This window comes from Anarrhichthys ocellatus, unplaced genomic scaffold (assembly GCF_004355925.1).
Source record: "Anarrhichthys ocellatus isolate YVR2014 unplaced genomic scaffold, GSC_Weel_1.0 scaffold4, whole genome shotgun sequence".
In the NCBI taxonomy this organism is placed as follows: domain Eukaryota; kingdom Metazoa; phylum Chordata; class Actinopteri; order Perciformes; family Anarhichadidae; genus Anarrhichthys; species Anarrhichthys ocellatus.
The window spans coordinates 16,313,539-16,332,709 of NW_022280034.1; the positions used below are offsets into that span (position 1 = coordinate 16,313,539).

The following is a 19,171-nucleotide window of genomic DNA, read 5'->3' on the forward strand; positions in this document are numbered from 1 at the left end:
GGTTTTATGAGGGGAAAAAAACACTATAGGGGTCTATGACAAAGTAAAAGGATAACATTGAGAATTTTTTTTTGACACTGACTTCAGAGTGGTTGAAATGATTTTTGGGACGATGGCAAAAACAAATAGTCTGGATCCTTGTCGACCAGCTGCTATCATCAAACAACAGTATGGGTCATCAATGATCGTCAATTAGTGTCGGCAGCAAAAAAACGTGATCAGGAATCCCTTTTGTGTTGATCCGATCTGTGATCCGATCTGTGATCCGATCTGTGATCCGATCCGTGATCTGATCCGTGACTCTGATCCGTGATACGATTCGAACCGTGAGTTTTATGATCTGTTGCACTACTAGTTGCTAGGCAGTCCAGATACCCAAATGTACATTCACAAGCACTGGGGAAGTTAGTTTTTCACGATATGTCCTCTCTAAGTAGCCAAACAATTGATACCAGTTTAAAAAGCAGCCACATGATCATTGAACCCTTTTACTAAGTTGTTTTCATCAGCCGGCCTCTTTTGTAGTTATTTTTTAGGAAACGAAAAATGCATTGTCTCATTTATGAAATGCAGTGGTGGGCCGTCAGGGCCTGCAAGGCCTTCTCTGCTGGCCTAAACAGAATCACAAAGTTATAGCTATTTTATAATTTTATATTTTTTCTTAAATACACTACATGTATTGTAATTTATATAAATATTCTTCCCATTAGGTTATTTTCTCATTGCACAGCTACTGTCTTCCTCAGTTGCTCTGCTTCCAGTGCAGCTTGTTTTAAGTAGAGCTTTTATCCAATCAGATTTCACCTCTGTGTCTCTAGGTAAGAAGAGAGACCCGAGGCCTGCAGACTCACAAGTGAATCCCTTTGCAGTTTAAGTGAATGGGGGCGATATTGTTGATTGTCACCAATTAGATCTTTAGTTTGACATGTTGGGCATATTCTTTGACGTGCCAGAGCCTGCTAGCTGGACTACAACTACGTCAGCATTACGTGCAGCTCAGTTTCCATGTGCAGCTCTGCAGTGAGGTGCAGCGTGTGCTGTGATTGGTCAGTGGGCGAGCAAGTGACTATCGTGAAACGAAACTTAACAGCAGAGGCTTAGTCGGAGTAGTGAGAGTTCAAATTGAAAGATATGGAAGAAATTATGACTTTTTTGCATTTTGCTTGGTGTAGATTTTCTTTTCTTTACCTAGCTTTGTTTTTTAACACTCAATGGCTGAAGGAGGAGAAACAGATTTGTGAGTTGGGATTTAACCATGGGATGAAACTCTTTGTCAACAAAGAAAGGAGGATAGAGTTTGTCTTTAAGTGAACAGCATTTGGTAAGTGAACTGCGTTTGTTTTTTTACATCTAATATCTGAATGGCCCGTGCCCTCGAGTGTGTAGCAGAATGTGTGTTGCTGTTGTTTTCCCGTTAAGCTAGTTAGCGTAGCCTCCCAGAACACTTGTGGAGCTTTTTTGTTGTGGTTTTTTTTGTTCCGGTTCAGAGGTCACACAGACCGTTGTCTCCTACATGAGCGCAGAAAACATTATATTTCCCACAATTTAAGCTTCTGCATTTTCCAAATGCACTAGTATTATTCAAACGTATTGTTCGGTTTGTAAGCCTCGTACCGAACGGTTTAATACGAATACGTGATGTTACAGCCCTAGAAACGAATAATAACCATAGCTGTGGCGCCATCATGAGGTTATAAGGTGGTATTTCAGCTGCAGGACAGCAGTGAAGGCCCAGGTATAAAATGCACGGCCTGCCACTGATGAAATGCTATATGGCTACTACCATTCATCATCGTTTGTGCTTACATACTAGCATGAGACTTCAGAGCCGCGGATCGACCGGGGACTCATTCCTGCTGTTGGCCTCTGTGTTCTGATCACAAAACAAGACACACAACAGTCGACCAACAGGCCAGTTTCTTAAAAAAACTGTATTTCTGCACAGCAAATATTTAAATATGACTCTGGATTGTTAAAATGGACGTGTTTTTGCAGGGTGATGGCAACCATCTGAAGTGTGAGGTGGAGCAGGATTTACAGCATAATAAATAAACACAGGACTGGATTATGAATACGTGCATGTGTGTGCCGCAAACCTTGCTCACCTTTAATATGGACTTGGCATAGCGAGAGAAGGGGTATCTGTCTATATCCAGAGGCAGGGCGAGCTTGTGCCCTGCCTTCACCTGCGGAGGTGCCACCTCTGTGACCCCTGAAGCGTGCTGATGTCCTAGTGGACGGAGACGGAAGAGCAATCACAAACCGACAAAAACACACTATGGCAGCACAATATGCAGGCTGTAGTGTTATGTGAAGCTGACCTGCTGCGCTGCACAGTCGGGCTGACAGCTCAGCGGGGATCTCCAACATCCCCACATCCTAACGGGAAGAAAAGAAACAAACGTAAGGAAAACATGACAGTGTGGCTACCACAGGAGAAACGGTTGGCCCTTTTGAGGCCGACTTCTGTTCTTTCTGTGAAATGTTACAGCAGGTTCGCTTTGATTTTATTCCCTTACCATTCCTGGAGACACAGACTTAGTCTTTGTCACTGTCTTCACTTTGTTCTTCTCATGAAATTCCTGAAATTGACACACACACACACACACACTCACAAACGCGGCCAGTTAGTCAATCACACTGCGAACAGCGTGATATCATCTCATAATCGTAGTCATATTCATATTTGATTCAGCTGAATCAGTGAGTAATCCTCTTGTTATTCAGGCACACTCACTGTTCAATCAGACCTATTCTTAGATACCTATCCTGTTATATACTCCTGGAACACCCACAGTCCGGTCGCCCCGCCTCCTACAACATGACACTCAGTTCCAAGAGTCCAGAATGTTTTTATTAGGAAGGTTTACATCCGACAGGGAGGAGACACCTCAATGCGGCGGGGGCGGTGTCACCCAGATATGATTATGATCAAAACCATCCCATGCATCGCTGGCCGTCTATTTGTACACTTGTGTTCAGCAGTTTATTCTGTCATTGATGTAAAGTCTGCTGGTCAGATTAAACATGGGTGTGCGCATGTTTTCATGTAGCAAACACTTCTCTTTTATCAAGGCCTCGCTTCAATAATCACACTTAAATCAACTCAAATAACTCAAGAGAATGGGTCTCCAGGTAACACACAGGCAGCCCAACCCTGCTCTACCTCCACATGGGAGGGTTTACAATGGCTGACCCTCCCAAACTAAACAAGTGTGTCACAAATCATAACTAATCCAAACACACATGCAACCTTATAGTTTATTATTTGTCCTCAAAGGAGGAAATTCTTTTCCCCACACAGTTTATCAGTTTAATGATTTCCTGTTTAAATTCTGAGTTTGTTTCCTGTAAAGACCATCGCCACGTTGAGAGCCGTACAGAGGCAACTGATACGCTCTGAACTTTGCATTGAGTACCTTTAAAGCAGATTGTTAATACTCATTTGGCAAAAAAAGACTTATATATCCAAATATATTCTGTGTAGCACTCTGCCACTAGAGATGATATAGACATGGTTTCCATACATGATAAAATATTTGGTCCACTTCATTTATGGTTGATTCAAACACACACATATTTGTTTTGGTCAAACAGGCTGAAGTCGAGACATTTAAACATTAAATTGGACTCACAGGGTACTTGTTTCATTTAAGTGGAGAGTATTATATTGTCAATCTGTGTTATTCGTCTGTAAATTTACCAGACTTCTCAGCAACACGCGCTGGTCAAATGGACACGTTATCCGTGGTTTGCATGCTTCTCTTCATGATGGCCCAGTATTTAGATGTTATGAGGTCATATTTATTGGGATTTAAATGAGCCTTGTATTTACATTGTTGTCTACTGATGTTCATGTATTTAAAAAAAAAATAATTATCCTGTTAAAGTTTTCATTGAAACTATGAAAAGGAAAACTTCAACATTTGTCAGGGGTCTAACTAAATATGTTTGCTGAAGGGCGAGATTTGTCCCACGGGCCACGTTCTGCCATCCACTGCTCTGGGGGATCACAGTGTTGGTCAGACGGTGCTTCAACTTGGTCAGATAGGCTGCCATTAAATTATGAACTACATTCATGTTCCCCAGAGGATGAACTCTAATAACATTAATGATCTCCTGACTAGCACCACTAGCAGCAGCATCAAAATTCACTTCACTATTGTGGTATCTTGACACATATGGATTGGCATAACATTTAGTATTCATCTTGAATTTTTTTATTTCAGCCACAAGCAGATCCAAATCTTCTGTCCAGAGTGCAGTAGTGTTTTTTGTCAACTCAAATACTGTACTTTAATATTGAGGAACTTTGGCTCTATTGTTATACCCATTATACAGTATAATACTTCATACGTATTCTACTTCCCTACATTTCAGAGAAACAAATTGTACTTTTTACTCCACTACATATCCCACCTGTACAGACCAGTTACTTTGTGTATTTTTACAAACAAAGATGGACTCAATATAAAACTTCAGCATAAAATATGGTACATTGTTACAGAATAAATGAGCAAACTGTACATGAAGTTGTTCAAATTAGTTACAACTGGCTCAAATACAACAGTAGAATGATAAAGCATCAGTAATAACTAATATAATATATAATAATATAACATGGATGAATCCTCTGGGGATGATGAACCCCAAAAACCCTGGACTACATTTCCCATGATGCAACTATATTGCTTCTTATGTTTGGCCCTCTCTGACTGGCAAAAGTCAACAACTCCACATTTATAACACAGGCTATCTGCTCAAATATTGTACTCCCCAAACCTAAAATGAGATAAAGCTGATAACATAATTATGACATCATTAGGGTTAGGGTTAATCTTAATCTCTCAAACATTAAGACTTAATCTCTAAGACCTTAAGAGATCCATCTAAAAACAAGTAAATATTCACAGTAATTACCATACAATTACATAATTATTTTAGCTTATTTTAGTCCTTTTCATTTTATACAACTCAAATACACAAATGAAAACAAAAAAATTTAAAAAGTCATTATTTTTAAAGTAGTGACAAACCAAAGCAAGTCAGGTGTAGTCTAAAGCTACACTTACATTAATTATGGCGTGAGTTAATAAATAATATGTTGGGTGGTTCATAATAATCAGCTCTGGTTACAATTCTTATAGCTTTCTCCTGTAGCATAAAAAATGGATTTGTGATTGTTTTGTATTTCCCCAAACCATAACGCTTAATACTAATAATTTATGGAACTATAAAAGAACGGTACAATATATTCAATGAATTTAGATTGAGGATGATACTTTTGTTTTATGCAGTATCGCTATGGTCTAACAGAACTCCAAAAAAATGTATTTTCATGAACTCTTTCTACTTCAACATTATCTACCATGATTTTCTACTGGATTATTGGCTTTTGGCTATCAGAATATTATACATTTTGTTTTATTTAAATTGAATGAAAACTTGTTACCATCAAACCATCGTTTTCAATTCTGTTTCCACTGTATGCAAAAGCTGCTCTAACAAAACAAACCTGAGCGTTTTGGATACGCTGCAATAATAATGAATGTACAATATAGGAAGCCTCCTGAGAAATGACAGCTATGTCAGTTCCTCACTGGAGAAAGTATTAGGGATATAAAGTGTTACCTATAGGACTCTTAAGTTAAGAATGAAAATAGGAGCAAACATCAATAGATGTTAAATCAGGTCAAAGCGAAGGTCAAAGGTCAAAGTGAGCATGAATCTGTTCTACTACAAATATTGAATTAGTCAAAACGTCATCATTTATATTGTATCAGAGTTAAAGGACGCTGAAGTCACCTTTATTCCCAAAATCCATCTGTCAAAACTCCAAATCTTGTTTTTCAGTTACTCAAACTTGCTGTTCTAAGACACAGCTCAGCTGACACAGGCAGCCTGACAGCTCCACTGTTCATAGTCCAAACCTCATAAAACAATAACACCAGATCTAATGGCACTGTGGTGCAACTGAAGCAAAAGGACTAAGGACTAAGAAAAGAATAAAACTGTCGCTTTAGTTTAGCAGCCAAGAGGAGAAAAAGAGATGAAACGCAGGACGCACCAGATGAAAAGAGGTGTCTCTGGACTGTTTTGAAACCTAATACAGTCTATTACCATCCATGTGTTCCTCACTGCCCAAAATAACTGTTTCTTTTGTCAAATGTACTAAAAGGTCAAAGACATTTTTTTTGCATCTGATAATGATGCGGTGAAAAGAGAGCCGGCCTACCTGTTCAAGCCGTGGAGCTGGAAGTCAGACGGACAGGTTTCAGAAGGCGGAAGGAGAGATGCAGTGCTGCTTCAAATTTCACTAAGAGAGGTTGAAGTCCAAGACCGGAGTGTGGCTGAGGGAGGGTGTGTGTGTGTGTGTGTGTGTGTGCACGTGCTCAAGTGACATGATTAATGCACGATAAGAGAGCTGGTTAAAGGAAATAAATGAGATCTTATAAAGGAACTTATTATCAATGCTGTAATATGTTACGAGGACGAACACACCCAGTTATCAGTCATACATTCACCTCTCTGGCTTTCATTTGTCACTTGTGTTTCTTTCTTTTTCACATTCCAGTGCCTTCAGTCTTGACCTGGACTGTACGATTGTCCTTTATTTTGAAATCTCCCTTAAATTAAAGACGCCCCACAGTTCAACTGATTTACAGAAATGAAAAAAACAAAAACAAGAACAACACTGCCATATCAGCGTCTTATAAAGATCTTAGCGCATCTTAACGTGATACTGATCTGCTTTTATTGTAACAAGGTATTTCATGTTATTATGACACACAGCCGTGTCACGTTATATCAAGAAACGTTTCTTGATGTAACAATCTACTTTGGTTGTTTACTCCATGAGCTGTTAAAACACGTGTCACACTGCTCTAGGATTGGCCTTTTATGCTCCTGAGAAAAACGTCCTCTTCAGCTGCTAAAGGCTCCACTACGTCCACTGTTTGCCGCGGAGCAGGTAGAATAAACGGTAAATGGACTTGTACTTGTATAACGCTTTTCTAGTCTTCAGACCATTTTAAGCGCTTTAACACGACATGACATTCACCCATTCACACCCTTTCATACACAGATGGCAATTAGGGGTTAAGTGTCTTGCCCAAGGACACATTGACATGGACTAGCGTTGCCGGGGATCAAACCCGGCGATCCTCTGATTGTAGGATGACCCTGCACTATCACTGAGCCACAGTACTGTGGGTTTATTGCCTGATGCTGCTGCAGGAAATGGCATTGATGAATGTAAAAGATATATTATACAGAGAGTATAATGCTCCGTAGAGGTGAACTTATTGGTCACTACAAGAATACATTTGATATATTTGTTTATAGACAACATTTTGATTAGTACAGATTCAAACATGTTTTTTTTTTAAACGTTTTGTGCAAAACAACTAAAATTCCATTCTCATCCATTGTATTGAGTTGTCAGATACACTAGAGATAACAAAGAAGATAGTTTTTTAAACTATGATTTGGTAAAGAAAACTAATTTCATTTAGTAAAATAAAGTGAAGTTTACCAATAATTGGACATTGTTTATACAGACCATTGCCGTAACAATACACGCAGCACTATAGGTAGAGAAGTCATTGGAGAGGAAATGGAAAAAGAAACTACACTTTAACCCCAAACATGGATGTCAGGGCATTATCAGAGAGAGCTTCCTATTGCAACTCATGCTGGAGTGTTAGCTGCTGGTGTTGTGTAAGAGGCTTCCGGAGTAAAGATTTATAGCACAATAAAGTCAGAAAACAGAAGGTTGCCAAGACACCCAGCCAAGGACTCCAAGGACTCTGCAGTCTCTCTCTCTCTCTCTCTCTCTCTCTCTCATATATATATATATATTACCTTTTTCCAATGGCGCCTCTTGATGGTGTCCCTGGTTATCATCATCACCGCCCAGAACTGGGTGAAGGACTGCCTCAGACGCTTGTAGTACTTTCTGGAAAAAGAGAGGGGGCAGCAACACTCAAACACGGAGCGCTTCATATTTGATATTGTAACATCCACATTACAACTACAAAATGAGCCTTAAAATTACTTATTTAGGACATTATTATTTTTTTTCATTCTGTAGCTTCCCAATAGTGTTCCTTATCTATTCAAATACAAAAGTTCAAATTTTGGTGGAAGTACTTTTGTTTTAGCGTCAACATATATGCTTTTTCATAGTCACTGTATTACCTACAGTTAACACAAACAAACTAACTGATCGAGGCAAAGGTGATGTAAAATTACTATTTTTAATCAATGGAGTGTGGCTTTGAAAAGGAATAAAATCATTTGAACTGGAAAGACAAAGGTGGCGCATGTACATGCTTTTTTCCATAGACTGTATATATGAAGCGGACATAGTCATCTTGACATCACCAATTGGTTTATGGACTGCCATCATGAAGCCTTGAGTTCACCGCCATCTTGGCTTTTTTGCAACCGATGAACGAAAGTGACCATATTTGGAAAAAAATTTAAAAATCCCTGACTGGAGATACAAGGTTTTTTCCCAGTAGCAAAGCTTTGATTTCAGGACTTGCCAAACAGTATTTCCTATATTTTATTATGTAGTTTTGCCATTAAAGATGAAAGATTAAGAAAACAACACTTTATTTTGATAATCCTTTCCTCTCTGATCCTCCTCCTTCCTGTACCTGGCCTGGTGTCCTCGTATGTGGCTCTGGATGACGATGGCTTTCTGTTTGAAGAACCTGAAGTTCCTCCTGCAGAGGAAGCCTCTGATGTTCCTCTGGATGGTGATGGCAGCCCAGGTCTGGGTGCTGCTCCACTTCTCCTCTATCAGCTGGTACAGAAGCTCCTTGAGGAACAGCTAACGCAGATATACACATATATCTAAGCATGTTCATATGTACAGTAAAAAACTTTTAATCGGTGTGACGAGTGGGCAGTTTGGCACCTTGGTGAGTCCCAGCTGGTACTGTCCCTCCTCTGCACCAACCATGTCCAGCAGAGCCACCGACTGCTCTCTCTCGGACGCCTCGCTCAGACGCTGGCTCAGGAGCACCCCGTATCTGTGGAACACAACACGGCCAAGAGCTCCTAAATCCAGAATCAGATACTCTGGGACACACACTACACCAGCAATGAACATCCATCATCATAGATACTGCTAGACTCTTCGTTGGTTATGTTATTATCTCTACCAGGAGATTATGTATTCGGTTGTGTGTATGTGTGTGTTGCTTCAGTTTGGACTCTTCTTTCTCCTATGATTACTCACTGTTCCACTCTTGGTTTGCATGCCAAGGTAAATAAATTGCATGCATATATATATAATATATAATATATATACACACATATATACTGTATGTCTTTATCTTAGAACTCCTCCAGCTAACACAATGGATACAGCTAACAGAGCTATCAGCTAACAGAACCAAACACACAGCAGGACTGACACTTCTCCTAAATGTTTACCCTAATATTACCCAAATGGGCTTATGCTAGCTGGATATACAGTAAAAATTGATTATTTGTATCCATCCTAATGATGTGACTCTGAGGGAGGAATTGTCAGCTGGTTGATGAGCTGGTTAATCAGCCCATCACTAAACGACCAGACTGAAATATTTTATAAGTAGATTAAAATGCAATAATACTATATATTGTGGCCCACTGGCATTGTTTCAGGATGAGCTCAAAACTGGAGCCACAATATAAAATTCCACGTTTGCAACACAGTCTCATGACACGCAGTGCACAGTGTGACACTGGAAAATATATAGACGCAGCGATCCTGTTACCAGATGAATGTGGTTTTAATGTGGCTTATTTACGCTGACATCGTCGTCATGGCGACGTTAACCGCTGGATAGTGTTGTGTGTTGTTGTTGCCAATTTCCAGCATTAACGTTACGCCAGAGAATTTGCTATCAGCTCGTAAATCGCAGCTCCAGAATGTGTTTTGTTTTCTCTGGACCAAAATTTCTAGTATAAATGTAATTGTAAGAATATGGCTGAGTCAGAAATTATAAAAACTAAAATAATAATAAATTAGCAGTGAATTCATTTTGTGGATCAGGTCAGGTATCACTTGACTGAACAGAACATCTTTCAGCTATGCAGCCATTGATGAAAAGCAGTAGGTGCGAGAAAAGAAAGCAAGAAAAGCAAAAATGAGACACTGGTATTTCTTAAATGAGGGACAGCATAATAAACATGAAAGTACTGTGATGACGGTTGCGGTCAAGGATGCCATGTGTGTTTGAAGGACCTCTCAATGAAGTAGGAGTATTGCATCCGTATGGGGAAACCCTCTTTCCTGATGTGGATGGTCTCCAGCATCCCAGCATGCCTCAGCTGGGCCGACATGTAGTCTACGTCAAAGATCCCAGGATGCTGATGGAGGACACAAGAGAGAGAGACACAGTACAAGGTCATACATGGTCAGATGACGTTGGCATCAGTACGTAGTATCTGGTGTTACCTTGACGTAGTTTGGCTTCAGACAGCGAATATAAATGGTTTTGCATCTAAGAGTTGAAGGACAAAACATAGACACAGGTTATTCGTCAACCTTAGACCTACGACATATGCACGTAAAGAAAGGCCGAGCAGCATCTGATAGCTGTTTTATAGAAGTGAAATGTAATATTTAAGAGCACCAACAAGAGGCAATTTCAGGCTTCTGGAAGGAGTATTAACCGGTATGTGTGATTGAAATGTACCCATGAAACGTCCTGATTTGAGCCGTTCTGTCCTGTATGGTGTGAGGTCTAGAATTTATGATTCACACCAAACGAAAACATTATAGACCAGCTATCATACTCATTCTCATATTTCTTTCCATGGCATTCACTAAACCCCACGTTCTCCGCAAACCACAGCTATTTGATTTTAAACACATGCGGTGCAACTGTATCCGTTCACCCAGCTGGCTTTTAACAGCGATTTTAACAGCGATGCTTTGGTAATGACAGCTCAGTACAGTCAGTGTGTTGGTACCTCTCCAGGCGGGTGGTGAGCTCCGTCAGGGACTGAAGGAAGTGTGAGGCGGCGGTAGAGGGCTGCTGGCGGAGGCCCTTCCCTCTCCAGCCCAGCTCTCTCTGCTGAATATAAGCGTCCTGAACCTTCCGGAACAGCTCTGACACCATCTGACAAACGTGCAAAATCACAGGTGAACTGTCAAAATGAAGTATGTTTTAATTAAAAGCCTGCGAGTATGTTTTTGGAGCAACTGTTGTGTTTTATGTTGATATACAATAGCTGTAAACTGATCACCTTTATATTCAGTACTGCCTCTAAAGGTGTACTAATCATTCTGACTACTAGTAATGTACCCTAACGAAACATTTACACTTTTACATTTCATTGTCTTGTGCTTGGTAATTGTTTTTATTGTATTCATGTTCATTATGACTTTTTTCATATCAAAATTCCAAGATACATTTGTCAGTCTTCCCGATCTTGCGAATTTGAGACGTTAAGTCATAATAACAATATACAATAGTTACCATATAACGTCATACATTTTTTATTCTTAGGTGAATGCAATGCATTTCTGTATGAGAGAGCTCAGCACACTGGAACTTAAAGGTGTAATGTGTAGTCATATTGTCGGTTGCTGAGGGGCCATTAGAAAGAATGCAAGTTCAAGGCACTTCCGCATTGGCTTCACTTTTCAGACTTGGATGTGGCCCCTTCATTAATACACAAACCTGTGTAATCCGATTACATGTTGTGATTAAAATATCTTGTTAGAACCAATTCAGGCAAAGGGCTTCACCTTTAAGCGACTTCTGGCAAAAAGCTCTACCACTTCTGTCCGGAACTGGTCATGGTTCTTATTCAGGAAATTATGTACCTGGAAAAAGATTTTAAAAAGAAAGTTTTAATACAAATGTTCCTGCAGCACTGGCTGTTGTTTGACAGATCTGCTGTATATAGCATATAGCTGTATATAGAGCCTGATACCTGATAAGTGACAGCTCCGGCATAGTGATAGACAGTGAAGACTGGCAGTGGGTTCTTGGGCTTGGCATAGTAGGGGCTGTTCCCATGGTGGTAGTGGCATTTCTGGAGGAAGGTGTGGTCAGTGGCCTGATGAAAAAATAACGAGGAACAATACCAAAAACATATACGTTTACTTTTCAATATTTCGTACTCCCTCAAGATCAGATGTAGAAGGAAATGGAAACATTTCGTCTTAAAACTGTGTGTGTGTTTGTGTGTACCTGGGGGAGGCAGGTCTGATCGTCCAGTATGCGGAGGATGCCGTGTGGTCTGGAGGAGATCAGCTCCAGACAGGAGTGGAAGTTCTTGAGTGGCATCGGATACCACTGGATCTGTTCTGTACTGTACTCCTCCTGCAGGCAACACACACGGCAACATTGCAGACTGCACTTAGTTTAAGCGTGTGAATATAGGGAAGTTCTCGGTTCTACTTGCCAGATTTCCTCTTGGGTGATGAAAACACAGACAAGCACTTTTCACCTCTGCCTTTAGTCTTTGTGCAAATGAGCCTATTTACCAAAAGATTACTTTTGCAAATCTTTTCAGGAAGTCAACTCGGAGAAGTCTTTCTAGCTAGCTAACTAGCTAAAAACACAACACTGAGTGTCTGGAGGAGGATGCTGTCAAAGGGACTTCTCACAACCTGGCAACCCAAATGCTGTTCTTAACAGCTTATAAGTGATCTATAGGGCATTAGTAAATTACTCTTCAACTATTGATGAAGGCATCCATTCACAGCTTAACCCTTTTTGTAGGGTGACTTAAGGGGTCAGTTGATCTTTAGGGATCTAGTATACAGCCCACTGACCTGCTCCTGGGAGATTACTGCCTTATTGACAAAATGCTGCAGCTGCTCATTGGCAAAGTTGATACACAGCTGCTCAAAGCTGTTCACTCCCAGGTCCTGCAGAGGAACACAGGACGTCACATCTACCACCACAAGAAGATGCTCAGTTTCTTTTGAGTTCCCAGATCTCGGTCCAGGCAGATTACTAACCTCAAAGCCGTAGATGTCGACTATGCCCACAGTGCTGTCCATCTCTGTGGGGCTCAGCCAGTCATTGGTCTGCTCCAACAACCAGTCAAACAGCACTGAATACAAGGCTTTGGCAATGGCATCTCTGCAAGAGACGACAAGGATGAGGGGTGGGGGGTAAGGACAATGCAAATGATTAACAGAAAAAAAAAACATAACAAAATGGGGGGAATGGAGTTGGAAATAGGCGGGGTGTCAACACTGTACATATTCTACTTTCACACACAATAATATTCCATTCCACGTGGGTTGGCTAAATGATTAAAAAAATAATTAATACATAATACTATTGCAATTAAACTTTCACATGAGCCAAATTATCTTTTGCACTGAAATAATTAAAGCTACAATAAGAAACTTTCATTTGGTGTTGATTTTTGAGGTCCCTGTGGACAAAAGCGAGCACCAGTGTCCCTTTAGAAAACCTCTCATGTTACTGCAGCAGGGTCTGACAGTCTGCCCCTCTCAGTCTTGATTCTGGTTCTCCCGTGCCTCCCTTCCCTCCAGTGCAGTCTAGCAATGCAGCCTGGGTCTCTGGCTGATGATGTTGGCTGCCAGCAGGGACCCTACAAAAAAAGTAGTGTCTCTACTTGTTTCTTTATCAATAAGCTGTGCAGTTTGGATATAATGAATGTCTTTCTTAATATTCAACATGCTCCCTGGGAAAGCTTGAACCAAGGTGACGGACAGGAGATTCCTGACAATTGTTGACATGTGGATTCTGTCCTGGAAAGTGGACCAGCTCTTCGCTCTTGCGAGGACACTGGAAGTTTTGTATTTGCTTTGCACTCGGCAGAACCGGAGGTTGCCGCCTGACCCCGACCAGGCCCCGGATAAGTGGCAGAAAATGGATGGACGGATCAATAGATGGAAGGGATTCTTTTAGTTTTGGTTTGAGAGACTTGTCTGCTATCTGTGCTTACACTCAGTCCGCATGTTCCTACCTGTATTCTATGGCACTTTCCACAGACAGAGGGCAGTATATCCTGTCGTAGGTTGTCTCCTATGGACGAGAACGCTAATCAGTGTGCACACGTGCAGACATGTGTACAATAACTCAGCAAGAGGCACGGGCGGTGCGTGAACGGCTACTAACCGTGACTCTGTGAGTGATGACGGTCTGCAGAGCCTCGGAGGAAATCTGCAGCAAGGAGCCGACCCTCCTGGCCTCGGCCTCGCTGAAGATACGTGCCACCTCAAACGACTCGCTCTGAAGCAAAAAGCAGCGACTAATGTGTGATACCGATGTCTGATCTGTGTACCGCTCACTCACTCTCCTGCACACACACACACACCTCGTATGAGCTGAAGCAGATGTTGCCGAGCTGCAGGATGGAGGAGAGGATGGCCCAGACCGTGGAGATCTGGTCAGCATGCAGACCGATGGTCTCAAAGCACTGAACCAATAACTGGAAGTCCTGCTTGTCCTGCTTAAACTTCAGGTCACAGGCACCACCCTAGAGGCGGACAGAGAAAATGTCAAACATGTAACATGTATAGTGAGTGAAGAGGAAGAAAGAAAAAAAACTGAGTTGGAGAATAGTTGGGTGTTCATTGATGTGTGATGTACTTGGTTTAGGTAGTAATAGGTCTCGGCTCCTTGCAGGTAGAGCTCCTCTTTGTCCCAGTCATTCATACCTGCCAGCAGCTCATAGAACACATGGTAGTTCCTCTCCTCATTGGCCTACAAGGGACATGAGGAAAGAACCAGCAAGTGACACACAAGTGAATCACTCACAGCACGACCAACAGTGTAATGAAACACACTACAACGGACAAATCAGGTGGCTGTATCAACCACTTGGTTAAACTCCACGCCAGTGGGAAAAATTATGTGGAAATTAATATCAAATCAACAACATGTTATCATGCTCATAATGACAACGAGACACCAGGCAAAAACATCATTTTTTTTCATGCACTGATCAATTTTACGATTTTTTTTCCATAACATGTCTCCTTTCAGACCAGTGGAAAGAAAACCCATTCAAGTGTTTATCTTATACTTTACACTTTGTCTATTTGCATCTGTAGATTTCTCCTAAATTCACTTAAGGTTCAGATTAGATAATTCCTCATTTGCATACTTAAACGTATCATTTCAGAGAACTTGTAATACAAATAAATAATAGATATGACATTAAAAACTTCCCTAGTAATCAACTGGGTAAGTTTTTATGGTGATATCTATTAGTTAATTTATTTACCCTATTTTCTTCAAAATGTATGTAATTTTACAAAACTCATATTTAAAGGCGGTTTTCTCTAAATTTGTTTTTTTCTCAGACTCTGAGCCAGAAATCTCCTTATTTTTACAGAAGGGTTTGTTATATATCATTCAGAGCCTGATTTATACAACATTTTATTTCTAAAATGGTGGCAAATATGGATTTTTAATGGCTGTTGACATTGTTTTCCGATTTATGGAGTGAAAAAAATAGATATCCAAAACTCCCTCTGTAAAAACTTTGACTCTAATATGTCAACAAAATAAAACAAGAATTTTGAACACTGCTTCATTCAATGTTCATTCCTGTTCTGGAAATGTATGCAAATTAGTTTATATTTAATAAAGATAATGCCTTGTTTGTTTTTTAAACACAACATTTGATATTTCGCATCTAATGTATACTATGGGCACCATCTGAGTAAAATGCATTAGCATGTCTCAGGAATGTCTTTAGTTGATGGTGATGCTAATGATGGTGCTAGAGAAGAAGTCAGTGGATCATTAAAGTTATTACAATTCATCATGTGGGGATCATGGATGTCTCAACCACATTTTATGGCAATCCATCCTGTATTTGTCAAGACATTTCATTAAGAACCCCCCAAAAAATTGCGAGCTAACTTAGCCTCTTGAATCCGAGCGCCCTACGGGTTTAACATGTAGCGACATATTCATCCTGCATACCCACAGAAGGGCAAGAAGCTTAAAAGCTCATAATAACCATTTTTACCTTAGCGAAACACAATTCCAACACCAAGTACCTTAATGAGCACACAGCAAACACACAATAACGGTGTATGTGGGCATTGTGGTGCTAGTGTGCATTGTAGTGCTAGTGAGCACTGTGGTGCTAGAGATTTCATGCTACCCGCACAAAAGATATTTCATTAAGAAAGCTGAAGCTTAACGCATTCCAACAATAATGCTATAAGTCTTATTGCTCTACGACCAAAACTTACTGAACCAACAGCTGAAGAAGAAAAAATAAAGTTCACTTTAACCATAAATGATCTCTTTCCTTTGCCGTTTTAAAAGTGATTTAAAGTTGTGTTTGAGGGCATATCAACACTGCTAATGGCTACTCAATGTCTCTAAATGATCTTTGAGTCGATTCCAGACGTTTATATTCATTTGCATCTAACAGTTTAACCTCAGAATTCTATGTGAATACAGGGTCTATGTCTCCATCTGGAGGATGCACTCAACCTAAAGACATTGGCCTTCAATACAGGCATAAAGAGTCCACATAGACCAGGGGTCAGCAACCTTTTCTATCCAAAGAGCCATTTTGCCGTATTTTTCACCAAATAAAATTCGTCTGGAGCCATCTATCCATCCATCCATCCATCCATTTTCCACTGCTTATCCGGGGTCGGGTCACGGTGGCGCAAAAGCTAATTGATATCACAGCTTATAAAGTTGTATATATATCGTAGTTATATTATATATACATTTTTTTTGCAATTTTTACCTGATATAACAATATCAAACTCTTATGAAGAGGAGAGTTTGCTGCAACAGTTGAGGAATCGCTCTTTCTCGCTCATCTTCAGCGTGACACTTTTCAGCAAATGCTGTGTGTTTGTTCTGGAAGCATACAGGTAAAGTCAGCATCGTTGGCAGTGAAAGCAAATGAAGACGTCCACGCAGAGTTAAACTCTCTATTTTCCTCCGTGACTTTTCTTTTTTTGGATTTATCCATTGATAGTTTACCGAGGGCGGGGGTCTGAAAATCAGGATCAGCCGTTCGCAGGGAAAAGCGCTTGACAGAGGTAGAGGATTTAACTGCCTGTGGGAATAATTAGCATATAAGATTCTGTTCATTCTTGCTCATAAATTATATTCTCTCTGAACACGTTTCTCTTTTTGGAGAGAGTCATGTGAGATAACTTCTTCGATTAGTGCAATTTCCTGCTCTTCTTTCTATTTCCTCGTATCCCCGTGTGTCACGGTGTGTGTAAACCTCGCTCGAGTCAGGAAACTTGTCAGAATACCCATATTTGATTGGCTGAGCTGCATCACGTGATGTGATTTGCAATGCATTGGTCGGTGTGTTTCCTGCACCACCGAACAAGTGCCGTAACGGCTGAATAAGACGCGCCGGTTAAAATTTAAACTCGGTGCCCAATATGTATAATTCCGAATTATCTATCGGTTTTTAGTCATGGGTCCGGATCCGGTGCGCCAGTTGGGGACCTCAGGGAGCCGCAACAGAGAGGCTAAAGAGCCGCATGCAGCTCGCGAGCCGCAGGTTGCCGACCCATGACATAGATCAATGGGTTATGTTTTCTGGAATGGAAACATGTATAGACATTTTCAGTTTTGTTTGGCGTGTGCACTGTGTTCCAGTTTCAGTTACTCTGACCCAGTAACATATATATGGATGCTCAAGTGGGCATGTCATTTTCAAGCAGGGGCCTCAGCCAGAAGCATAGGGTAGAGGCTAAAAAACCGAAGGTTCACCAATGCCATTAAGATTTATCCTCTGGGAACCATGAATGACTGAGCCGAAGTGTGTCTCAATCCATGCAGTAGATGCTGAGATATTTTATCAGATAATTTGAAACTTTGACCTGTTGGTGGTGCTAGGTGGAAAGTAAGGGTATCATGGTTACCAGGTTAACTTGTATTCATTCTCTGGGGACCTTGAATATCTGTACCAAATGTCATGGTAATCGCTCAAACAGTTGTTGAGTTGCCTCATTCAAAACCCAAAAAGCCAGAGATATTTCACTAGATAATTGAAAACTTTGACCTGCTGGTAGCGCCAGAGGAAAGGTCAATGGATCACTAAAGTAATTGTAATTTCAACTCTGGGGATCATGATTATCTGTACAAAATTTTCAAGGCAATCCCTTTGACATTCGCCAATATTTAATTCTGAAGTGGTGGACAGGCAACCAACATTCTTATCCCTAGAGCCCTGCCACTAGCAAGGCTAAAAACCGAAGATTGAAAAGCTATTTGATCATTTGTATTCTGTAGATGAAGGTATCTTCTATCAAGGTGCGAAAGCTGAGCCTTCACACTGTTTATTTTCCAAAGACGCAAAAGCACTCAAAAGGAACTTGAGACTTTTTCCTACAAGCCAGCCAAATGTGATATATTAGACAAATAGCTGATCACACAATCATTTACACAGTGACAGCAGCCCTATTCACACTGTGGGTGCCAAAGTCAACGTGATGTGTTGTCTTTTTCACAAATGTGTCTAAAAATCAGTTTGAACCTGATGAAATGTGCTTCTCCAGTAAAGTTAACGTCTGTTTGAGTACACAGCACACTCACTCAATGTCCTCACCTGAAAGACAACCCTGGACTTCTCAAGGAGATATTTGGACAACGAGGTCCCTACAACAACCCCGCTGTTAACCAAGATGAGAGACAGTTGACAAGTAAAACTACTGCAACCAATCTCGTCAGGAACATATGGTGCAACATCAAAAGATATGGACATCGGGTGGACTCACTGGAGGATGTGGATGTGGAGGAACTTGCCAAAGCGGCTGGAGTTATTGTTGAGGATGGTCTTGGCATTCCCGAAACTCTCCAGGATGGGAAAGACCTCCATGGGCTGAAAGAGAAAGGAAGTGAGGCAATAAGACAATAAGGAGTGGAGGACTGAAGGGTACACCCGCCAACCCTTTGCAGTGTTGCCTGCTGATCAAACCTTTATTTAAAATTACCTGTCGTAGGTTGCCGTTTCTGCCCTGATACATAGAGCTCAGGTAGTGGACTATTAGCTTGGTAGCCTCAGTCTTCCCTGATCCACTCTGGCCACTACATGAGAAATAAAAATGACCTGAAATATGACACATCTTAGAATTGAGATGGCATGAAACAAAGGCCCCTTTCTCCATGCGAACCAGGGACGCTGCAGCTCATGGTTGGGCCTTAACCACTTGGCCACAGGGCCAACCGAT

General features: G+C 40.9%; 1 protein-coding gene across 1 annotated transcript in view; it reads right to left on the reverse strand.

Moving 5' to 3' along the window:
- Nucleotides 1-19,171, reverse strand: part of myo15b (myosin XVB) — a 54,005-nt gene that overhangs the window by 28,455 nt on the left and 6,379 nt on the right. The window contains exons 7-27 of the mRNA XM_031842968.1: nt 18,935-19,028; nt 18,719-18,822; nt 18,550-18,613; nt 14,589-14,702; nt 14,314-14,475; nt 14,115-14,228; nt 13,963-14,021; nt 12,980-13,103; nt 12,791-12,886; nt 12,204-12,335; nt 11,944-12,069; nt 11,756-11,833; nt 10,975-11,123; nt 10,457-10,502; nt 10,244-10,368; nt 8,927-9,041; nt 8,664-8,839; nt 7,864-7,957; nt 2,520-2,582; nt 2,322-2,379; nt 2,106-2,230 (exon numbers count right to left, since the gene is read on the reverse strand). Of these exons, the coding sequence (XP_031698828.1) occupies nt 2,106-2,230; nt 2,322-2,379; nt 2,520-2,582; nt 7,864-7,957; nt 8,664-8,839; nt 8,927-9,041; nt 10,244-10,368; nt 10,457-10,502; nt 10,975-11,123; nt 11,756-11,833; nt 11,944-12,069; nt 12,204-12,335; nt 12,791-12,886; nt 12,980-13,103; nt 13,963-14,021; nt 14,115-14,228; nt 14,314-14,475; nt 14,589-14,702; nt 18,550-18,613; nt 18,719-18,822; nt 18,935-19,028 (2,218 nt within the window). The remainder of the gene's footprint in view (nt 1-2,105; nt 2,231-2,321; nt 2,380-2,519; nt 2,583-7,863; nt 7,958-8,663; nt 8,840-8,926; nt 9,042-10,243; nt 10,369-10,456; nt 10,503-10,974; nt 11,124-11,755; nt 11,834-11,943; nt 12,070-12,203; nt 12,336-12,790; nt 12,887-12,979; nt 13,104-13,962; nt 14,022-14,114; nt 14,229-14,313; nt 14,476-14,588; nt 14,703-18,549; nt 18,614-18,718; nt 18,823-18,934; nt 19,029-19,171) is intronic.